Source organism: Salvelinus fontinalis, unplaced genomic scaffold, assembly GCF_029448725.1.
Source record: "Salvelinus fontinalis isolate EN_2023a unplaced genomic scaffold, ASM2944872v1 scaffold_1556, whole genome shotgun sequence".
NCBI lineage: Eukaryota > Metazoa > Chordata > Actinopteri > Salmoniformes > Salmonidae > Salvelinus > Salvelinus fontinalis.
The window spans coordinates 15597-35848 of record NW_026601765.1 but is presented as its reverse complement, the minus strand read 5'-3'; the positions used below and the strand labels follow the sequence as shown (position 1 = coordinate 35848).

The 20252-nt window shown below is 42.9% G+C and overlaps 1 protein-coding gene across 1 annotated transcript; it reads left to right on the top strand.

The window, feature by feature from the left end:
- The first annotated feature begins 5139 nt into the window (after nt 1-5139).
- Nucleotides 5140-19768, top strand: LOC129849598 (keratin-associated protein 4-7-like). Its single transcript, XM_055916411.1, has 5 exons — nt 5140-5165; nt 5876-6010; nt 6206-6289; nt 16985-16994; nt 19085-19768. Exons 1-5 carry the CDS (start codon nt 5140-5142, stop codon nt 19766-19768), a joined length of 939 nt encoding a protein of 312 aa, XP_055772386.1.
- The last annotated feature ends 484 nt before the right edge of the window (nt 19769-20252 follow it).

Sequence of the window (20252 nt, the reverse complement as noted above, 5' to 3'; positions counted from 1 at the left end):
ATGCTCTGTCTCTCTAACAATAAAACATCACGCTAATATTAAAACAGAATGACACCAGCTCAATTTACAAACAACATTATACGAAACCATAATATTGACATTGAAAGGAAATTTCAGTTGAGCCGAAATGTGCAGCGTTTACAATGAATGCGATCTCTGTGAACATGGTTCCGTTGGCTTTAAAAGCTGCATTGTCTACAAGCTAGATCGGTTTGAATCTTGTCCTATATATCTAAATATTGACAATTTGAGAAGTTCGTGTGCTGGTTTACAATGTGTGAGTAAATAAAGTGCAGACTCAATATGATCAAAACAAAATCTACAGGGGGAGGAATCCAACCATCATTTTCTAGCAGAGGTTGGTACCAAAATCATTTTACAATTGTTTCATTCTGAATAGAATCATACTTTGTTTGTTCCTGTTCCAATGTTCCAACCATCAAAATAAGGTTCTGAACCGGTTGGAATAAAAAAAGTTATGTTTTTTATCGTTCATTTATTTTTTTAAAGCTGTGATTTTCATAGTTGTTTTACATTTAGATTGACGTTAAATTACTAAACCAATCAGTGCGGATAAAGCAGCTTGCTATGGAGCGGGAAAACTTTTTACATGCATCGGACAAATGTGTGTGTAAGGCGTGAGATACGTCTGAAATTGTGTGGAGAGAGCGAAAAATGTTGGAGCAGGAGGAGGCTTGGCTTGAAGCGATGTGTATCTTTTTGTTAAAACATGCATTATCTGAAATAAACCCACAGAATTATACCTACGAAGGAGAGGCTTCTATGAAGGAATTGTGAATGTCTTTGAACTTCAAAGAGTTAGCTTAACGATGCACCAGCTAGCTAACAAACTTGTGCATTCAAAGCGGCACTCGAATTGATTCTAAAAACCTACAAACCTTTTGGTATTTAATGAATCCAATGTGAAACGTGATATCTACAGTATTCTTAACGAGCATTGAAATAGTTCATCCATTCTTCTCTAATGAAACATCTCTCTCCCTACGCTTTGTTTTGTTTTTGCGGACATAAAAACAGAATCCCGGAATGTAAAAGAGCATTATTAATCAGTTCTGATGCTTTTTAAAATAACGTTTCTGTTCTAGAACAGTATAGATCCGTTTCGTTCCCGGATTGGACTCTGTTCCTCGAAAACGTTCTTATTTTTCTGTTCTGTTCTATGAACTGGTTCCAACCCCTGCTTTTTAGGCCACTGATTACATTGGAGATGCATTCAGACATCAGGAATTGGAAAACAATCAAATCCCTATGTGAAAAAATCATACATTTCAATTCACAAATGATTATGGAAAAACATAAAACATGAATATAATGACATGTCCTACATTTTTAAGGCACTAATGGGGTGAAGAGTTTTTGACTTTTTCCTCTTAGAGTCTTCTGATACATGGCAGCTTTCCAACCCTGTGGAGGTAGAGGAGGGGCTGCACAAAACCAGAGATGACATGGAGGCAGAAACAAAAGGCCATGCCTGAATAAAAGTCCATTACAGTAATGTAACTTTGAGTCAGTGCCATCAATGCCAGTGGGAGTTGAGACACCACAGCATACACCAGGATAATCAAAATGATCTTAAAGGCCTTCATCTTAATGCTGTTTGTCCCCTCCCTGTCCCCATCCCCCGGCCCTGGACGTTTCAGAGCCCAGAGAACTGAGAGACAGCAGAATGACATCAGAGAAAAATAGATCATTGTCTTGACAAAGAGATAGTAAACAAAAGGTGGAGAAAAAAACTCAAACAAACATAGACAGCAAGACCCAAGAACCATCAGCCAGACAACACTACAACACCCCACCCTGTATCTCAGGAGTTTGTACTTCAGGAAGATCACAGGGTGGACCACCGCCAGGTAGCGCTCTAAACAGATACAGCACTGGAACAGGGGACGACCAGAGAAAACGAACCCAAAAGAAAAATGAGAAGCTTTGTTGACAAAACCAGACTGGGTGTAGAGTTCAGCCATGCTGAAGGCATTCAAGAGGCAGAAGATGATCTCAGAAACGGTCAGGTTGAGAGAGAAGAACTCTGAGGCCATTGTCCCTCCAGCTCCAGTCAGTATCAGCCACAGGATGTAGACATTGGTGGGGAGACCCAGGATGATGTTGATTGAAAAGGAAGCAGTTAGGATGCGGACATAATGTGCCACATGGACACCCTGTACACCTGGTTTAGTGAGGGAGATCGGAGGAGGGGTGAACGTGTCATTGACTTCATATACATTCATCTCAATGATACATCTAACTGTGATGTGTGAAAGTTCTTGAGATCTGTAAGGGAAAGAGCCAAAGAGAGAGAGAGGGAGAGAGAGATAGAGGGATGGGGATAGAGCGAGAGAGAGAGAGAGAGAGAGAGAGAGAGAGAGAGAGAGAGAGAGAGAGAGAGAGAGAGAGAGAGAGAGAGAGAGAGAGAGAGAGAGAGAAAGAGTGAGAGAGTGAGTGAGACAGAAAAAGAGAGAGAGATAAGGGGAGAGAGAGAAGCAACAAGATCATGCAAAGTATTTATTCTCAATATAATATCAGTCTTTGTTTATCTTATAAACGCACATATAATCATTATGTAACCACTGCAATATCAAATCAAATCAAGTTTTATTTGTCACATGCGCCGAATACAACAGGTGTAAACCTTACAGTGAAATGCTTACTTACAAGCCCTTAACCAACAATGCCGTTTTAAGAAAAAAATAAGTGTTAAAAATGAAAAAAATAAAATAGATATATAAAAATAACAAATAATTAAAATAAGAGTGGCAAGGCTATATACAGGGGTTACGCATACAGAGTCAATGTGATGAGGCACAGGTTAGTCGAGGTAATTGAGGTAATATGTACATTTAGGTAGAGGTAAAATGACTAAGCATAGATAATAAACAGAGAGTAGCATAAAAATGAGGGGGGGGGGGGGGGGGGGGGGGGGGGACAATGCAAATAGTCCAGGTAGCCGTTTGATTAGTTGTTCAGCAGTCTTATGGCTTTACGGTTAGAAGATGTTTAGGACACACAAGAAAGATAAAAACGTTAATTTAACTCCTATTGAGTTGAATTCAACACTGTTTCAGATAACATTTGGTTCCAGCATACATAGTGTTAAAGTTACTCTACAAGAGTTAATTTCACTCAAAATGGTGTTAAAATTCGCTGAATTGAGTTGGATTTACACTGCAATGACTGCATCACTTTACACTCCAATTTATTTCTGACACTAGAGCTCATTGACTCCTCATAAGGTTGAACATACTCATCCTGGGTTAAAATAAATCAACACTGTAATTTTTACACAACCTTTTTTACTGTGTAGGGTGTTAGGTGTGTCACCGCTGATAGAAAAATACATGTAAAACGCTGAGTACCATAGGCAGCTGAAACCTGTGAAGCTAAATTAACAACCACACTCTCTTACAATCCTTTGTAGATAACATTTTCAATAGAGATTATCACTTTGTCAATATCACAAAATATAAAAAAAATATACAAAATATACAAAATATAATATAAAAAAATAATACAAAAAAAATGCATAAATTGCCAATATTCAAATAAAAATATATAAAAATAAGCCACATAATTCTATATAAATTGGGGCTTACATTTGAATGTAAAACGTTTTTAAATATGATTATTTTGATAAAAAACAAAGGTTTAGCTAACCTGTATTGACGCAGCGTCCTTCTCCCCTGGGGTGTGGTGTGGTTGTGTCTGTCACTGGTGCTGTAATAATACTGTATATACAAATCTCTGCCTGACCTGCCCTGCTCTGACACACCTGAGACACGTGAACGTGGTAATTTAAACTACGATGCATCCAAATTGGCACCCTATTCCCTATAGGGCCTGGTCAAAAGTAGTGCACCACATAGGGTATAGGGTGCCATTTCAGACGTCGACCAGAGCACCAACAAGAGGAGTGTCAGTTTGTAGGCAAATAAGATGCACTCTTGGTTTAAAGCAGGTATATGACAACTTGGTCAGCCAAGATACTCTTAAAAAAACTACAAATAATAATAAACTTAAATATAACAAAACGTTTCACCCCAAATAACAAAAGAGCAGTTAGAAAAAGTTTTGTTTAGAGAAAGAGTAAAAAGGGACATCCTTTTGGTAACAAACTACTGTAAAACCAAATGAGAAATTGGGGGTATTGGGAGTATAGATAAAACAAGATGATAAAAATCAGATCAGAAGTGATTTACAATCAACGATTAAGCTGCAATGGTTTATGTGTCGGGGGGCTAGGGTCAGTGTGTTATAACTGGAGTATATCTCCTGTCTTATCCTGTGTCCTGTGTGAATTTAAGTATGCTCCCTCTAATTCTCTCTCTCTCTCTTTTTCTCTCTCTCTCTCTCATTTTCTCTTTCTCTCTCTCTTTCTCTCGCTCTCTCTCTCTCTCTCTTTCTCTCCGAGGACCTGAGCCCTAGGACCATGCCTCAGGACTACCTGGCCAGATGACTCCTTGCTGTCCCCAGTCCACCTGGCCGTGCTGCTGCTCCAGTTTCAACTGTTCTGCCTGCGGCTATGGAACCCTGACCTTTTCAACGGACGTGCTACCTTGCCCCGGACCTGCTGTCTTCAACTCTCTAGAGACATCAGGCGCGGTAAAGAAACTCTGAATGATCGGCTATGAAAACATAACTGACATTTACTCCTAAGGTGCTGACCTGTTGCACCCTCTACAACCACTGTGATAATTATTTTCTGACACCATCTATGAACGTTTAATCATCTTGGTCATGTACTGTTATAATCTCCACCGGGCACAGCCAGAAGAGGACTGGCCACCCCTCAGAGCCTGGTTCCTCTAGGTTTCTTCCTAGGTTCTGGCCTTTCTAGGGAGGTTTTCCTAGCCACCACGCTTCAACATCTGCATTGCTTGCTGTTTGGGGTTTTAGGCTGGGTTTCTGTACAGCAGATGTAAGAAGGGCTTTATAAATACATTTGATTGATTTGTAAGACTACGCAAATAGAGAGAGACGCTGAATCCAAACAACACTAATACTGTGTATATCTGAAGCCCATATCATTTGATTATGTAAGGTGAAAGAGTCAGTCCTTGCAGGTGGCTGGACAGACCTGTGCCTGGGAGGGACAGGTGCTGAGTGATAATGGTTATATTTCCGACAATGCCAGAATGCAAATCCCTGAGCAGGTGTGTGTGTGTGTGTGTGTGTGTGTGTGTGTGTGTGTGTGTGTGTGTGTGTGTGTGTGTGTGTGTGTGTGTGTGTGTGTGTGTGTGTGTGTGTGTGTGTGTGTGTGTGTGTGTGTGTGTGTGTGTGTGTGTGTGTGTGTGTGTGTGTGTGCAGCATATGCATTTTGTTAATCTGTGTTTTGTTCATGATACGCTTTGATAGGATTTCTAGTCAAATAAAAGTACTTGCTGTAAACTTATCATAGAATAGTGCTCAATTCATCACTGCCCACAGGTGTGTGTATGTAAATAACACGACATGTGACTTGTTAGGAAGAAAACAGGACAGAGAGCTTTGGATACAATCACTCATACATGTAGATGTTGTTCCATTGGGTTGGACTAAGCCTTCTGCAGGAGAGAGAACCACGAATATCGCATAGCAAGGTCTGACTTACCAAAACAACTAAGGTAGGTTATTTTATATTGTAACCTATTTGAGTATTTTATCTCAGGCTAATTGTTTTACATCTCCTCTTCATGTTTTCGTTCAGACTTTCTGAGTCAACGCACAATGTCTTGACTGACATAAGAGTAGACGTACATATATAAAATTATATTTATGTATGTTTGCATCGATGTATTAAATCAGTTTTTTTGCCAACAATATATTGAAACATAAAGACATGAATTGTGTAATCTCCCCTCTCTCATATCTCTCGTTCCAAAAGGAGTAATGACTCTTCAGGAAATGACACTTACTTTGACAGATGGGAGTTTTGCTTGGACCAGGGCTATGTTGCACCAGTGCTTTGCCATGCTGTCCAGGCCCTGTGCTTCCTACTGGGGACACCAGCTCTGGTCTGGTGCCTCTGGCTCTCTCTGAGTGGAAGTCTCTCTGGAGGTCTCAAACCCACCCAGGTCTTCCCTGTTAACCTGTTTGTAGTGGAGCTGATGTTCTGTGTCCACGGTCTCCTTGATATGGTCAGCTACTTATTCACGAAGGACGTCATGTTATGGAAGAATAATAATGTCCTGTATTACCTCGCGTGGACCTGCAGGCCCCTGCTACAGAGCTGCATCTGTGTGGAGCGCTACCTGGCGGTGGTCCACCCTGTGTCTTTCCTCAAGTACAGACTCCGGAGGTACAGGGTGGCATGTTCAACCGCTGTCTGGCTGTTGTCTCTTGCATTTGCATGTTCTCCTATCACTTCAATGGATAATGATGAAGCTGGAATTTATGTAATCAGTAGTGTCTATTGCCTTGGGGTGGCCATCATTTCTCTCTGCTGCTTCTTCATCCTGCGTGTGCTGAAGCAGCCTGGTCCAGGAGAGGTAGAGGGGGGCAGAGGGGGAGAGAAGAAACAGGGGACGACAGACCCACATAAGATGAGAGCTTTTGGGATTGTCTTAACCAACCTGGTGATCATTTTGACGAGCTCCATCCCGGTGATTGTTGGTTGGACCGCTCTGTTATTTAGTCTTGACTTCTTCTGCAATGTCTTCCCCTTGTTAATAATCATTAACATCTTCAGTGTCCTGGTCTCACCCCTGCTGCACCTCTACAGAGAGGGAAGGCTGCCATGCTGAAGAGAGACAGAGACACGTTAGACTGACAGTTGTGGGCACTGAAAGTACAAGTTTTTGTGACAAACTATCACTAAATTATGGTAGAGCGCTTTGTTAAATACGCATTTAACAATAAAAATTGTCCTACCAACACCGTGGCGCAGCCTAACTTCTTAGTACCTGCAACTGTAGTTTAAACATACATAGACATGTCATGGTCGTTTAATAAATTTGGTTATTTTTCATTTGATAAATAGTTTATATTTTATTTTATTTGGTGGCATGTAGCAATATCATTTTGTGAGACACTGCACGTTAGCATTAGTGTTGTTTGTTAACTACAGCTGCTTCACTTGTTTAGCATTTCTTGGTTGTTCTTGGTTTGTTTGATTAATTTTACATTACATTTTAGGATGGGGTGGATAGGTATGGGATTAGGCCAATTAATTTAGCATAAGCATTAATTGAGATTTTCAATAGCTCCTTGGTCATGTGACCTACTGTCTTCAAACAAGGTTCAGAATGTACACTAAGTGGACTAACACATTGCACACCATTTAGTCTGACCATTTTCATCTCACAATTTTACATGAATTTTCAATGTTTCTAATTTCTATAGCTCCTTGGTCATGTGATCTACTGACTTCAAACACGGTTCAGAATGTCCATTGACTACCCTTCTATATTGCACACTTTAGTTTGTCCATTTTCATCTCACAAGTTTTTACATTAAAAAAATGTACTTTCTAATTTAGATACAGTTGAAGTCAGAAGTTTACATCCACTTAGGTTGGAGTCATTAAAACTTGTTTTTCAACCACTCCACAAACTTCTTGTTAACCTCCTCTAGGGTAAGTGAGACGTTAGCATCCCACCTCTTCAACAGCCAGTGAAACTGCAGGGCGCCAATTTCAAATACAGAAATACTCATTATAAAAATTCAGAAAACAAAACATATTTTACATAGGTTTAAAGATGAACTTCTTGTGAATCCAACCACGGTGTCAGATTTAAAAAATGCTTTACTGCGAAAGCATACCTTACGGTTATTTGAGAACATAGCCCATCAGACAAATCATTACAAACAGTAACCAGCCAAGTAGAAGAATTACACATGTCAGAAATAGAGATACAATTAATCCCTTACCTTTGATGATCTTCATATGGGTGCACTCAGAAGACATTCATTTGCTCAATACATGTTCCTTTTGTTCAATAAAGTCTCTTTATATCCAAAAACCTCCGTTTTGTTTGTGCGTTTTCTTCAGTAATCCACAGGCTCAAATGCAGTCAAAACAGGCAGACAAAGAAATCAAAATACACTGCTCAAAAAAATTAAGGGAACACTTAAACAACACAATGTAACTCCAAGTCAATCACACTTCTGTGAAATCAAAGTGTCCACTTAGGAAGCAACACTGATTGACAATACATTTCACATGCTGTTGTCCAAATGGAATAGACAACAGGTGGAAATTATAGGCAATTAGCAAGACACCTCCAATAAAGGAGTGGTTCTGCAGGTGGTGATCACAGACCACTTCTCAATTCCTATGCTTCCTGGCTGATGTTTTGGTCACTTTTGAATGCTGGCGGTGCTTTCACTCTAGTGGTAGCATGAGACGGAGTCTACAACCCACACAAGTGGCTCAGGTAGTGCAGCTCATCCAGAATGGCACATCAATGCGAGCTGTGGCAAGAAGGTTTTATGTGTCTGTCAGCGTAGTGTCCAGAGCATGGAGGCGCTACCAGGAGACAGGCCAGTACATCAGGAGACGTGGAGGAGGCCGTAGGAGGGCAACAACCCAGCAGCAGGACCTCTACCTCCGCCTTTGTGCAAGGAGGAGCAGGAGGAGCACTGCCAGAGCCCTGCAAAAGTGGCCCGACGTCCACAGGTGGGGGTTGTGCTTACAGCCCAACACCGTGCAGGATGTTTGGCATTTGCCAGAGAACACCAAGATTGGCAAATTCGCCACTGGCGCCCTGTGCTCTTCACAGATGAAAGCAGGTTCACACTGAGCACATGTGACAGACGTGACAGAGTCTGGAGACACCGTGGAGAACGTTCTGCTGCCTGCAACATCCTCCAGGATGACCGGTTTGGCGGTGGGTCAGTCATGGTGTGGGGTGGCATTTCTTTGGGGGGCCGCACAGCCCTCCATGTGCTCGCCAGAGGTAGACTGACTGCCATTAGGTACCGAGATGAGATCCTCAGACCCCTTGTGAGACCATATACTGGTGCGGTTGGCCCTGGGTTCCTCCTAATCCAAGACAATGCTAGACCTCATGTGGCTTGAGTGTGTCAGCAGTTCCTGCAAGAGGAAGGCATTGATGCTATGGACTGGCCCGCCCGTTCCCCAGACCTGAATCGAATTGAGCACATCTGGGACATCATGTCTCGCTCCATCCAACAACGTCACGTTGCTCCACAGACTGTCCAGGAGTTGGCGGATGCTTTAGTCCAGGTCTGGGAGGAGATCCCTCAGGAGACCATCCGCCACCTCATCAGGAGCATGCCCAGGCGTTGTAGGGAAGTCATACAGGCACGTGGAGACCACACACACTACTGAGCCTCATTTTGACTTGTTTTAAGCACATTACATCAAAGTTGGATCAGCCTGTAGTGTGGTTTTCCACTTTAATTTTGAGTGTGACTCCAAATCCAGACCTCCATGGGTAGATAAATTTGATTTCCATTGATCATTTTTGTGTGATTTTGTTGTCAGCACAATCAACTATGTAAAGAAAAAAGTATTTAATAAGAATATTTCATTCAGATCTAGGATGTGTTTTTGGTGTTCCCTTTATTTTTTTTAGCAGTGTAGTACATACACTAAGTTGACTGTGCCTTTAAACAGCTTGGAAAATTACAGAAAATGATGTCATGGCTTTAGAAGCTTCTGATGGGCTAATTGACATAATTTGAGTCAATTGGAGGTGTACCTGTGGATGTATTTCATGGCCTACCTTCAAACTCCTTGCCTCTTTGCTTGACATCATGGAAAAATCAAAATAAATCAGCCAAGGTCTCAGAAAAAAATTGTAGACCTCCACAAGTCTGATTCATCCTTGGGAGCAATTTCCAAATGCCTGAAGGTACCACGTTCATCTGTAAGAACAATGGTACGCAAGTATAAAAACCATGGTACGACGCAGCCGTCATACCGCTCAGGAAGAGATGCGTTCTGGCTCCTAGAGATGAACTTTTTAGGGATAGGGGGCAGCATTTTCACTTTTGGATGAATTGGTGCACGAAATTGAACGACCTCCTACTCTGTCCCAGATGATAATATATCCATATTATTATTACTATTGGATAGAAAACACTCTGAATTTTCTAAAACTGTTTGAAATATGTCTGTGAGTATAACGGAACTCATATGGCAGGCAAAATTCCAAACAGGAAGTGAGAATTCTGAGACTGGTCGATGTTAAACTCATCGCCTATTCAATTCCCTGTAATCTATGGATCTGTTTGCACTTACTACTCCGTCCACTAGATGTCAACAGTCAGTAGAACGTGGAATGGAGCCTCTAGTGTGATGTGGGACCGGATGGGAGGGGAATGAGTCAGTGGTCTGGCAGAATGCTAGTTCCTAGTCACGCGCGCTAGTCTTGGAATGGCAATGTGCGCCATTACTTATACAGACATGAAGAAATGCTCCGGTTGGAACGTTATTGGATATATATATGATAACAACATCCTGAAGATTGATTCTCTACTAAGTTTGACCAGTTTATTCGACTTGTAATATAACTTTTTGAAGTTTTCGCCCCGAGTTCGCCTGGACCGGCGGCAGCGTTTGAACATGCTAGCAAAAGTTGCTAATTCGACATAAGTAATGGACATTATCGAACAAAACAATGATTTATTGTGGAACTAGGATTCCTGGCACTGCATTCTGATGAAAGATCATCACAGGTAAGGGAATATTTATTATGTAATTTCGTATTTCTGTTGACTCCAACATGGCGGAGAAATGTTGTTTCTATCTGAGCGCCATCTCAGATTATTGCATGGTATACTTTTTCCTAAAGTTTTTAAAAAATCTGACACAGCGGTTGCATTAGGAACCAGTGTATCTTTAAATATATGTAAAACATGTATCTTTCATCAAAGTTTATGATGAGTATTTCTGTTATTTGACGTGGCTCTGTAATTACTCCGGATATTTTGGAGGCATTTCTGAAAATGGCGCCAATGTAAGCCGAGATTTGTGGATATAAATATGCACATTATCGAACAAAACATAAATGTATTGTGTAACATGATGTCCTATGAGTGTCATCTGATGAAGACTATCAAAGGTTAGTGATTTAATTTTATCTCTATTTCTGCTTTTGTGTGACTATCTTTGGCTGGGAAAAATGGCTGTGTGTTTTTGGGATTTGGTGGTGATCTATGTTGTGTTTTCACTGTAAAACATTTTTAAAATCGGACACGATGGGTAGATTAACAAGATGTTTATCTTTAATTTGCTGTATTTGATATGTTAATGTGTGAAAGTTACATATTTCTAAAATATTTTTGAATTTCGCGCGCTGCCTTTTCAGCGGAATGTTGGGGAGGGGTTCCGCTAGCGGAATGTGTGTCCTAGAAAGGTTAACATACTTTGGTGGGAAAAGTGTGAATCAATCCCAGAACAACAGCAAAGGACATTGTGAAGATGCTGGAGGAAACAGGTACAAAAGTATCTATACCCACTATAAAGCGAGTCCTATATCGACATAACCTGAAAAGCTGCTATTCCAGTTTCAACTGTTCTGCCTGCGGTTACGAAACCCCTACCTGTCCCAGACCTGCTGTTTTCAACTCTTAATGATCGGCTATGAAAAGCCAACTGAGATTTATTCCTGATTATTATTTGACCATGCTTGTCATTTGTGAACATTTTGAAAATCTTGGCTCTCTCTAATTTTCTCCTTCTCTCTTTCTTTCTCTCGGAGGACCTGGACCCTGGGACCATGCGTCGGGACTGCCGCCCGTGGTGACTCCTTGCTGTCCCCAGTCCGCCTGGCCTTGCTGCTATTCCAGTTTCAGCTGTTCTGCCTGCGGTTATGGAACCGCCACCTGTCCCAGACCTGTTGTTTTTCAACTCTTAATGATCAGCTATGAAAAGCCAACTGAAAATTATTCATGATTATTATTTGACCATGCTTGTCACTTATGAACATTTTTGAACATCTTGGCATAGTTCTGTTATAATCTCCACCCGGCACAGCCAGAAGAGGACTGGCCACCCCTCATAGCCTGGTTCCCCTCTAGGTTTCTTCCTAGGTTTTGGCCTTTCTGGTGAGTTTTTCCTAGCCACCGTGCTTCTACACCTGCATTACTAGCTGTTTGGGGTTTTAGGCTGGGTTTCTGTACAGCACTTCGAGATATTAGCTGATGTACGAAGGGCTATATAAAATAACATTGATTGAAAAGCCGCTTTGCTAGGAAGAAGCCACTGCTCCAATTCTGCCATAAAGGCCGAGTACGGTTTTCAACTGCACATGGGGACAAAGATCGTACTTTTTGGAGGAATGTCCTCTGGTCCGATGAAACAAAAATAGAACTGTTTGGCCATAATGACCATCGTTATGTTTGGAGGAAAAAGTCAGAGGCTTGCAAGCCAAAGAACACAATCCCAACTGTGAAGCATGGGGGTGACAGCATCATGTTGTGGGGGTGCTTTGCTGCAGGAGGGACTGGTGCACTTCACAAAATAGATGGCACCATGAGGTAGGGAAATTATGTGGATATATTGAAGCAACTTCTCAAGACATCAGTCAGGAAGCTTAAGCTTGGCTGCAAATGGGTCTTCCAAATGGACAATCACCTCAAGCATACTTCCAAAGTCGTGTCAAAATGGCTTAAGGACAACAAAGTCAATGTATTGGAGTGGCCATCACAAAGCCCTGACCTCAATCCTCTAGAAAATGTGTGGGCAGAACTGAAAAAGTGTGTGCGAGAAGGGAGGCCTACAAACCTGAGTCAGTTACACCAGCTCTGTCAGGAGGAATGGGCCAAAATTCACCCAACTTATTGTGGGAAGCTTGTGGAAGGCTACCTGAAACGTTTGACCCAAGTCAAACATTTTAAAGGCAATGCTACCAAATACTAATTGAGTGTATGTAAACTTCTGACGAACTGGGAATGCGATGAAATAAATAAATTATTCTCTCTACTATTCTGCATTTCACGTTCTTAAAATAAAGTGGTGATCCTAACTGACCTAAGACAGGGAATTTATACTAGGATTAAATGTCAGGAATTGTTAAACTGAGTTTAAATGTATTTGGCTAAGGTGTATGTAAACTTCTGACTTCAACTGTACATACATTCGGGATAAATAATACCGTAGTCCTTGGAGTGCTCTTCCTACCCCTACTCGGTGTGTCACCTGTTTGAGGGAGTCTCTCCAATGGCTAGGAGGCAAACTCTCTTGCATGTTAGTACATGGGGGTAAGGGAGATAACAAGTTAGCCCTCTAGCAGGGCTCTTCCAATGCCTGCCTGTATGTCACCTGTTATCAGGTGTTGCTAACGATGCAAACCAAACAGGAGTTACCTCGGAACTATTGTAGTCCGTACACAGAGTCCTGCAGATAATGACAGCTGTTGATCATTTATGGAAGGTGGCAGTCGGTTCTGAAATATGGGGCTTTCTGTCAAACATGAAAATGTGAGGGTGGTTCCACCAGACTCAATGATTTTCTGCGGGACTCTTGTAAATTAATCCTTACCTTGACAGGAAGCCAATCAGAATGTTGGCTCGAATGCATCCCTGGCTTTGGCTGGGAGGGGGGAGTTAAGTCCTGGGAGACTGCTGATGAAAGTGTACTACTGGCATCAGTCTGATCACAAAACGGCTGTGGTGAAACGCTTAAACACGCGTCCCCCATATACTTAGCTAACTCTAAACCGCGAAGGTTTGAATCTAACGCTGGCTTTGGCTGGACCCTCTAACAGTGGAGCACTAAATGGAGATGGAATGTGCTTAGTGGTTATGGACACTGCCAGGTCTCAGGTCCGCCTGGGTGCGGGACTCTACACATTCTATATGGGAGCTGTCCTCCACACTCCTTGGAGCATGTAGTGGAGATGGCATGTGCCTTACCAGTAGCTGAAACTACCAGGCCTCAGGCTTGCCTGTTTGCGGAACACCACACATTGTAGGTGGGGAGGTCTCCGCTACGCTCACTACACTCGAAGCGGAGACTAAACCCATTGGCCCCGCAGTGATAGGGCATTGCATGGATCTGGCTCATACCCTACAATGTGGGGAGAGATATCTCCATCTTGTCTGGGGAGGAGGCTTATTCCTGATGTGGTAGTACCATCCGCGGCCATTCATTTGCTGCGTACCCATGTAAAACAGAAAGCGTCTGATGATACCGCTGGGTGTGACTCGACTGGATGTCAATTTGATGATATCTGACCGTAGCATGCTACCCTTTGCAATTGCACTCAAACCACCTTCGCGGTGGCTGTGACATCCCCCCCCCCCCCCCCCCCCCATGTCAAAGTCAGGAAAGCCAAGGTAGCCAAACGTCATCATCTAATTAGTGACACACATGAATGGATGAATGAGATTCCTACTGTCCCTCTCTAGTATCTTGCGAAACCACAGCCAAGCACACTGGCTTGACAGAATCAGTAGGGAAAGAAGACCCGGTTGAGCTTGACTCTAGCCCTGAGCAGGCTTTCGCTTCTGGCATCAAGCACCCTGCATGTTTGTGGGGAACTTGATGCTAAATCACTCGTAGATGACCTGATTCTGGGTCAGGGTTTTGTATGTAGCAGAGCAGCTCCCTCGCTGCGATTTATTGATAGTTAACCCTCGATCCAAGCTTTTGTTGAGGACGGGAGGCCTCTTCCTCCACCATCCTCCTTCTTTACTTATGGGTTACCAGGTGCACGCAGAAGGGCCAGGGGACAGAGGCCAGGCACCGAGTGTGAGAGAGCCCAGGCAGGTAGAATGTGTAAGAATGTGTAAATTGACATTGTGCTCTGGATAGGTAGGGGGCTAGGTGGTGGTCGCCCATCCGCCCGGGCCTGTCATCTGGTGAGACTGAGTCAGGTTGGGACTCGCTGTGGAAGTCAGTGTTACCAGGTGCACGAGGAGGCCTCCCCCAAGGCGGGGGACACTCAAAGTCCGAGCAGGGATGGCTGGACTTGGGGGCTGTGTGCAGCACTAAGTCTGTGGAAGTTGAAGTGGGGACTTTGAGTGAGTCTCTGAGCGGAAAAAGCAGGCGGGTCACCAGGAACACAGAACCTTTTTCGGGGTACCAGGTGTACGTGGTTCCTGACAGCAGGACTCTAGATGTTTTAGTAATTCCAAGGAGTAAGCTGTACTCTAAGGCCAAGAGAGAGGGGTGTTAACCAGGTAAGGAGAGTAGGTGTGGAGGTCTGTAGTTCCAGGGAGTAAACTAAACACTCTCAGGCCCAAGTGAATGTGTGTGAATGGCAATGTCCTACAGCAGGAGCTATTGAAATGTTACATTTTGAAAAATTCATGTAAAATCGAGTGAAATGAAAATGGACAACCTAAGCCCACTGAGTGTACATTCTTCTTGTTTGAAGTCAATAGGTCACATGACCAAGGAGCTATTGAAATGTTACATTGTTTTTAATTCATGTAAATTCAAGTGAGATGAAAATGGACAAACCAAAGGGTGTGTAATATAGAAGGGTAGTTACTGGACATTCTGAGCCTTGTTTGAGTCCAGTAGGTAACATGATCAAGGAGCTATTGAAATTAGAAAGTTTGACAAATTCATGTAAAAACGTGTGAGATGATAATGGACAAAGTAAATGGTGTGCAATGTGTAGGCCCACTGATGGTACATTCTGAACCTTGTTTGAAGTCAGTAGGTCACATGACCAAGGAGGAATTGAAATGTAACATTTAGAAAATTTCATGTCAAATCGTGGGAGATGAAAATGGACAAACTGAAGGGTGTGCAATATAAAAGGGTGGTCAGTGGGCATTCTGAACCTTGGTTGAGGTCAGTAGGTCACATGACCAAGAAGCTATTGAAATTCAAATGTAAAAACAGTTTGTACATTGTTAACGCTCCCTAACTAATTCCTCTAGGAATACAAAATGCTGCTCAAATTTCCACATGTTTATTAGCTTTGGAAAGCAAATTTATGTCCAAATCGTGAAAATAAGACCTGTGCACCGTTGTGCGCAATTTTTCCAATATCATGACACTTATTTAGAGTCTGTAGCTCAAGAGGTTCGAAAGCTATTGATGTTTGAAAGCGTGAATATCTGAATATCCACCTGAAACTGTCTTTACCTCTGTACTTATTGGCCAGTGCATCCAGTGTGCGCTCTGAATGCGAAACTACAGAGCGACAGGGTGAGTTGTGTTCAGTGAGCTGTTCTCTCTAGTAGGGCAAGTAATGTTCAGTGAACTATTCTCTCGCTTAGATGTCTGGAAGTAGCTGGCAAGTTAGTACAGAACATTTGGATCATCCCTTAAAGATGTGGGTGGGGCTGAGGCTTAATAAGAGGGTGACCAATGCTGAGTGAGTGTAGACAAAGAAGGGCTTTCCAATAATAGTACCAAAACATTGAAGACGGTTTCTCAAAAGTGAGTTTGCAAGTTGAACAACTTTCAAAGCAAAATTTCTTCCCCATTTGTTTCCTCAAATGCAGTGTATGATATACCATTTTGTAGCTCTGAGTCTCTACTTTTATCCAATGTAAAACACAGAATTTCAAAAGTTGCTACATAATACAGAATCCAGGTGGTGAGTCACAAATGAATAGTGGCTGGATGTGCATGAAACTTGACGTATTTGTGCTTAGCTAGTTAGCATTGGATTGCGGAACTAGCTCTAAATTCTTTCATATTTGAATCGGATATAGAAAAATGGTATCCACAAGTTTATCTGACTCTTCGGAATTAGAAAAAGAGCCTCCCAAACTATCCCTTTAAAGTCGTCTATTTTAATGGCAGAGGTACGTCAATTCAAATATCAATACATTAGTCAAATTAGGGCTAGTCTAGATGAGTGTCATCTTGTTTTGAGCCCTCTTCACAGCATACTGTAGGTTCTAAATCCTATATCCTTGGCCAGAGGAATAGACACTCATTCTACTCCAATAAGAACAAGCCACAGCAGGTACAGTTAAAACTCTGTCTTACGTTGTCTTGAAAACCCACAGTAACTTCTATCAATTTGTAATAATACCATTGTCAATTCATGAGTATTAGGTTACTTCCTGTGATGATAAAACGTGTTTTACACTAAGTGTTCCACCTCTTTTCCAGTGATGCATCTGTGAGGAGTGTTACCTGGCGGTTGACCAGTCTGTAGTCTTCCTCAAGTACAGACTCCTATGGCACAGGGTGGCATGTGTGATCATAGCATGGTTGCTGACACTTTGCCTCCTTCTGTCAAATTCAATGCCGGTATCTTCACCGTGGTTCTGTCTATCGACATGTTCTGCAGTGTCTTACTGAGTATGCTGAGGAGGTCCAGTCCAGGGGATGAAGGGAAGGAGAGAGGGTGAAACAGAGGAGAGGGAGGGAAACTGAGGAAGAGAAGAGCCTCCCGTTCCATCCAGATCATCCTGCTGACCTTGATGCTGAACTATTCTCCTGTCATCGGGGAAATCCTTCAGGATCATTTTTCTTTAGTTGTATTCTGGCCTCTTACTTTTTATTTCCGCATGTTGTGTAGCTCTAATCAGCCCATCCTCTACCACCTCAGTGATGGGAAACTGCCCTGCATCTGGGGTTAAAGAGAAGGATACCTCTTCTGTAGGGGAAAGGTTGTCTTGAATCTCTCTGGTAATCATTGTGTTCCGTTCCCTTTAACCAAACGGTTGATGCCATTTAGAGGTTTGACATTTGTAAGTTGTTTATGGTTAAACTAAACAGTGTGTGCAGGGGGGTAAATATGTGTGGAATTGTCATTTATTTGTCTTGTTAATCTGAGTGAAGTTAGGAATACAATTATATGATATTTCTCAATTCCTGACTGTTTTGCTTGGTTTGACATTGTAACCCCCCCCCCCCCCCCCAAAGATATTGTATGTGTTACTATTTAAACTTTTCTAAACAATCTTTTAAATTCTATTACATCCTGTACAGCAGTTATTCCTCTACTGTTGGGTGATGTTCCATATTGAAATGAATTGCTGTTTTTAAAATAGGTGGAATAAAGCAAATCTGATTGATTCTACAGTTCAGGTCCCTGTCTGTCTGTCACTTATGATTACAACATTTCACCAAAGATGTGTCCCCCTTCAGTGATGAATGCACATGGCTTGGCTAATTGTATAACCACTATGAAACATTCAAACCCAAAGAGGGCCTACTGTGTAAAAACATTAGCTTCCATAAGTATTGGGACCTGCCTGATGTTTATATTGGTCATTTGCATGACAGCCAACATAGTATTTTAGCTGTTGTAACTGCCTCTGAAGGAGTAACCCACAGGAAACAAACTGTCTGAATTGACATTCATTTTACCCTAAAAACATATGTATGACAACATTGAATCAACACGGAAAACTAATTAGATTTACAAAAAGTAATCAACTTCTGATTTATTTACACGTTTAAATGTTTTACTCACGCTGGCCTTGGAGAAAGAGAGCCCACATGCTTTGGTAGCAGGCCTTGCCAGTGGCAATGTGTTGTCCTCAAAGCGAGCAAAGAAGTTGTTTAATTTGTCTGGGAGCAAGACGTAGATGTCCGTGACATTTAAAAACATTAGCATGTAGTGTGTGTGTGTGTGTGTGCGCATCCATCAATTACACATACATGTCAGTACATACACACAACAAGTATGTCACATGGGGGAAAAGCGTTGTGCTGTGAGGTATTGCTTTATTTGTTGTTTTTAAACCAGGTTTGCTGTTTACTTGCGCTCTATGAGATGGAAGGGTGTTACATGCACTCATGGCTCTGTATAATACTGTATGTTTCATTGAATTTGTTCAGGACCTGGGGACTGTGAAAATACCCCTAGTGGCATGTCTGGTGGGGTAAGTGTGTATCTCAGTGCCTTGTGTAGATTGACTATGCAAACAGTTTGGAAGAAGTGATACAGTGAGTCTCTCAACTCTTAGCCAAGAGATTCTGGCATGCATAGTATTTATATGAGCCCTCTGGTACATGCCCTGCTCTTGATCACAAGGGGTGGTGCGGACCGCCCAGTCCATCACTGTGGGCGAGCTCCCAGCCATCCAGGACATTTATAAAGACTTCAGCCACCCCAGCTAAGGACTGTTCTCTCCGCTACAGTCTGACAGGCGATACAGGAGCATCAGGTCTCAGACCAACAGGATCCAAGACAGCTTCATTCTCCAAAAAATAAAACTGCTGAAGAGCTAATAAACGGCTGTTTACATACACCCACAGTCTACCTGCGCTGACTCCACCTGCGCTGACTCCACCTGCGCTGACTCCACCTGCGCTGACTCCACCTGCACTGACTCCACCTGTGCTGACTCTACCTGTGCTGACTCTACCTGCGCTGACTCTACCTGCGCTGACTCTACCTGCGCTGACTCTACCTGCGCTGACTCCTCCTGCACTGACTCTACCTGCGCTGACTCTACCTGCGCTGACTCTACCTGCGCTGACTCTACCTGCGCTGACTCCACCTGCGCTGACTCCACCTGTGCTGACTCTAACTGCGCTGACTCCTCCTGCGCTGACTCCTCCTGCGCTGACTCCTCCTGCGCTGACTCCTCCTGCGCTGACTCCTCCTGCGCTGACTCCTCCTGCGCTGACTCTACCTGCACTGACTCCTCCTGCGCTGACTCCACCTGCGCTGACTCCTCCTGCGCTGACTCCACCTGCGCTGACTCCTCCTGCGCTGACTCCACCTGGGCTGACTCCACCTGCGCTGACTCCTCCTGCGCTGACTCCACCTGCGCTGACTCTACCTGCGCTAACTCTACCTGCGCTGACTCTACCTGCACTGACTCCTCCTGCGCTGACTCCTCCTGCGCTGACTCCTCCTGCACTGACTCCTCCTGCACTGACTCCTCCTGCACTGACTCTACCTGCACTGACTCTACCTGTACAGACTCAGATTAAGACCTGCAGTTTGAACAAGGCTTTACAAATCCTCCTCAATCAATCATAGACTGCGTATGGCCATTAGGTCCTCACAAACACAATAATTTGCATAGGTATAATGACCTGCTGCACCTGTTTGTGACTCACAGGTGTTCAAGCTGAGACTAATAGACCTGACTTGTATTCAGGACACACCACATGGAAAATGTTTTGAATGAGGTAAAAAAAAAAGATGAGAAAAAAGATGAGAATTCTCATTGGATGAATTTAGGAAGTACCTCCTCCCTTTCCATATGTTTTGCCCCTTTTATGTTGTACCTGTGTATGACCCAGCATTCAGTTCTTGAAAGACTTTCCAAGAGAGAGGAGAACTCCATCAGTAATTGTTTTATTCATTAATCTATTTCACTCAGTCTCTCTCTCTCTTTCTCCCTCTCTCTTTGAGCTTCCTTTACACATAAGAACTGCACCAAGTCAAAATATGAATAATTCCACCGCAGCT

Coding starts and splice junctions, on each gene's coding strand:
- LOC129849598 (XM_055916411.1), top strand. CDS start 5,140: ATGCCAGAATGCAAATCCCTGAGCAG. Junction 5,166..5,875: donor GAATGCAAATCCCTGAGCAG/GTGTGTGTGTGT, acceptor TCGTTCCAAAAG/GAGTAATGACTCTTCAGGAA. Junction 6,011..6,205: donor GGGACACCAGCTCTGGTCTG/GTGCCTCTGGCT, acceptor GTGGACCTGCAG/GCCCCTGCTACAGAGCTGCA.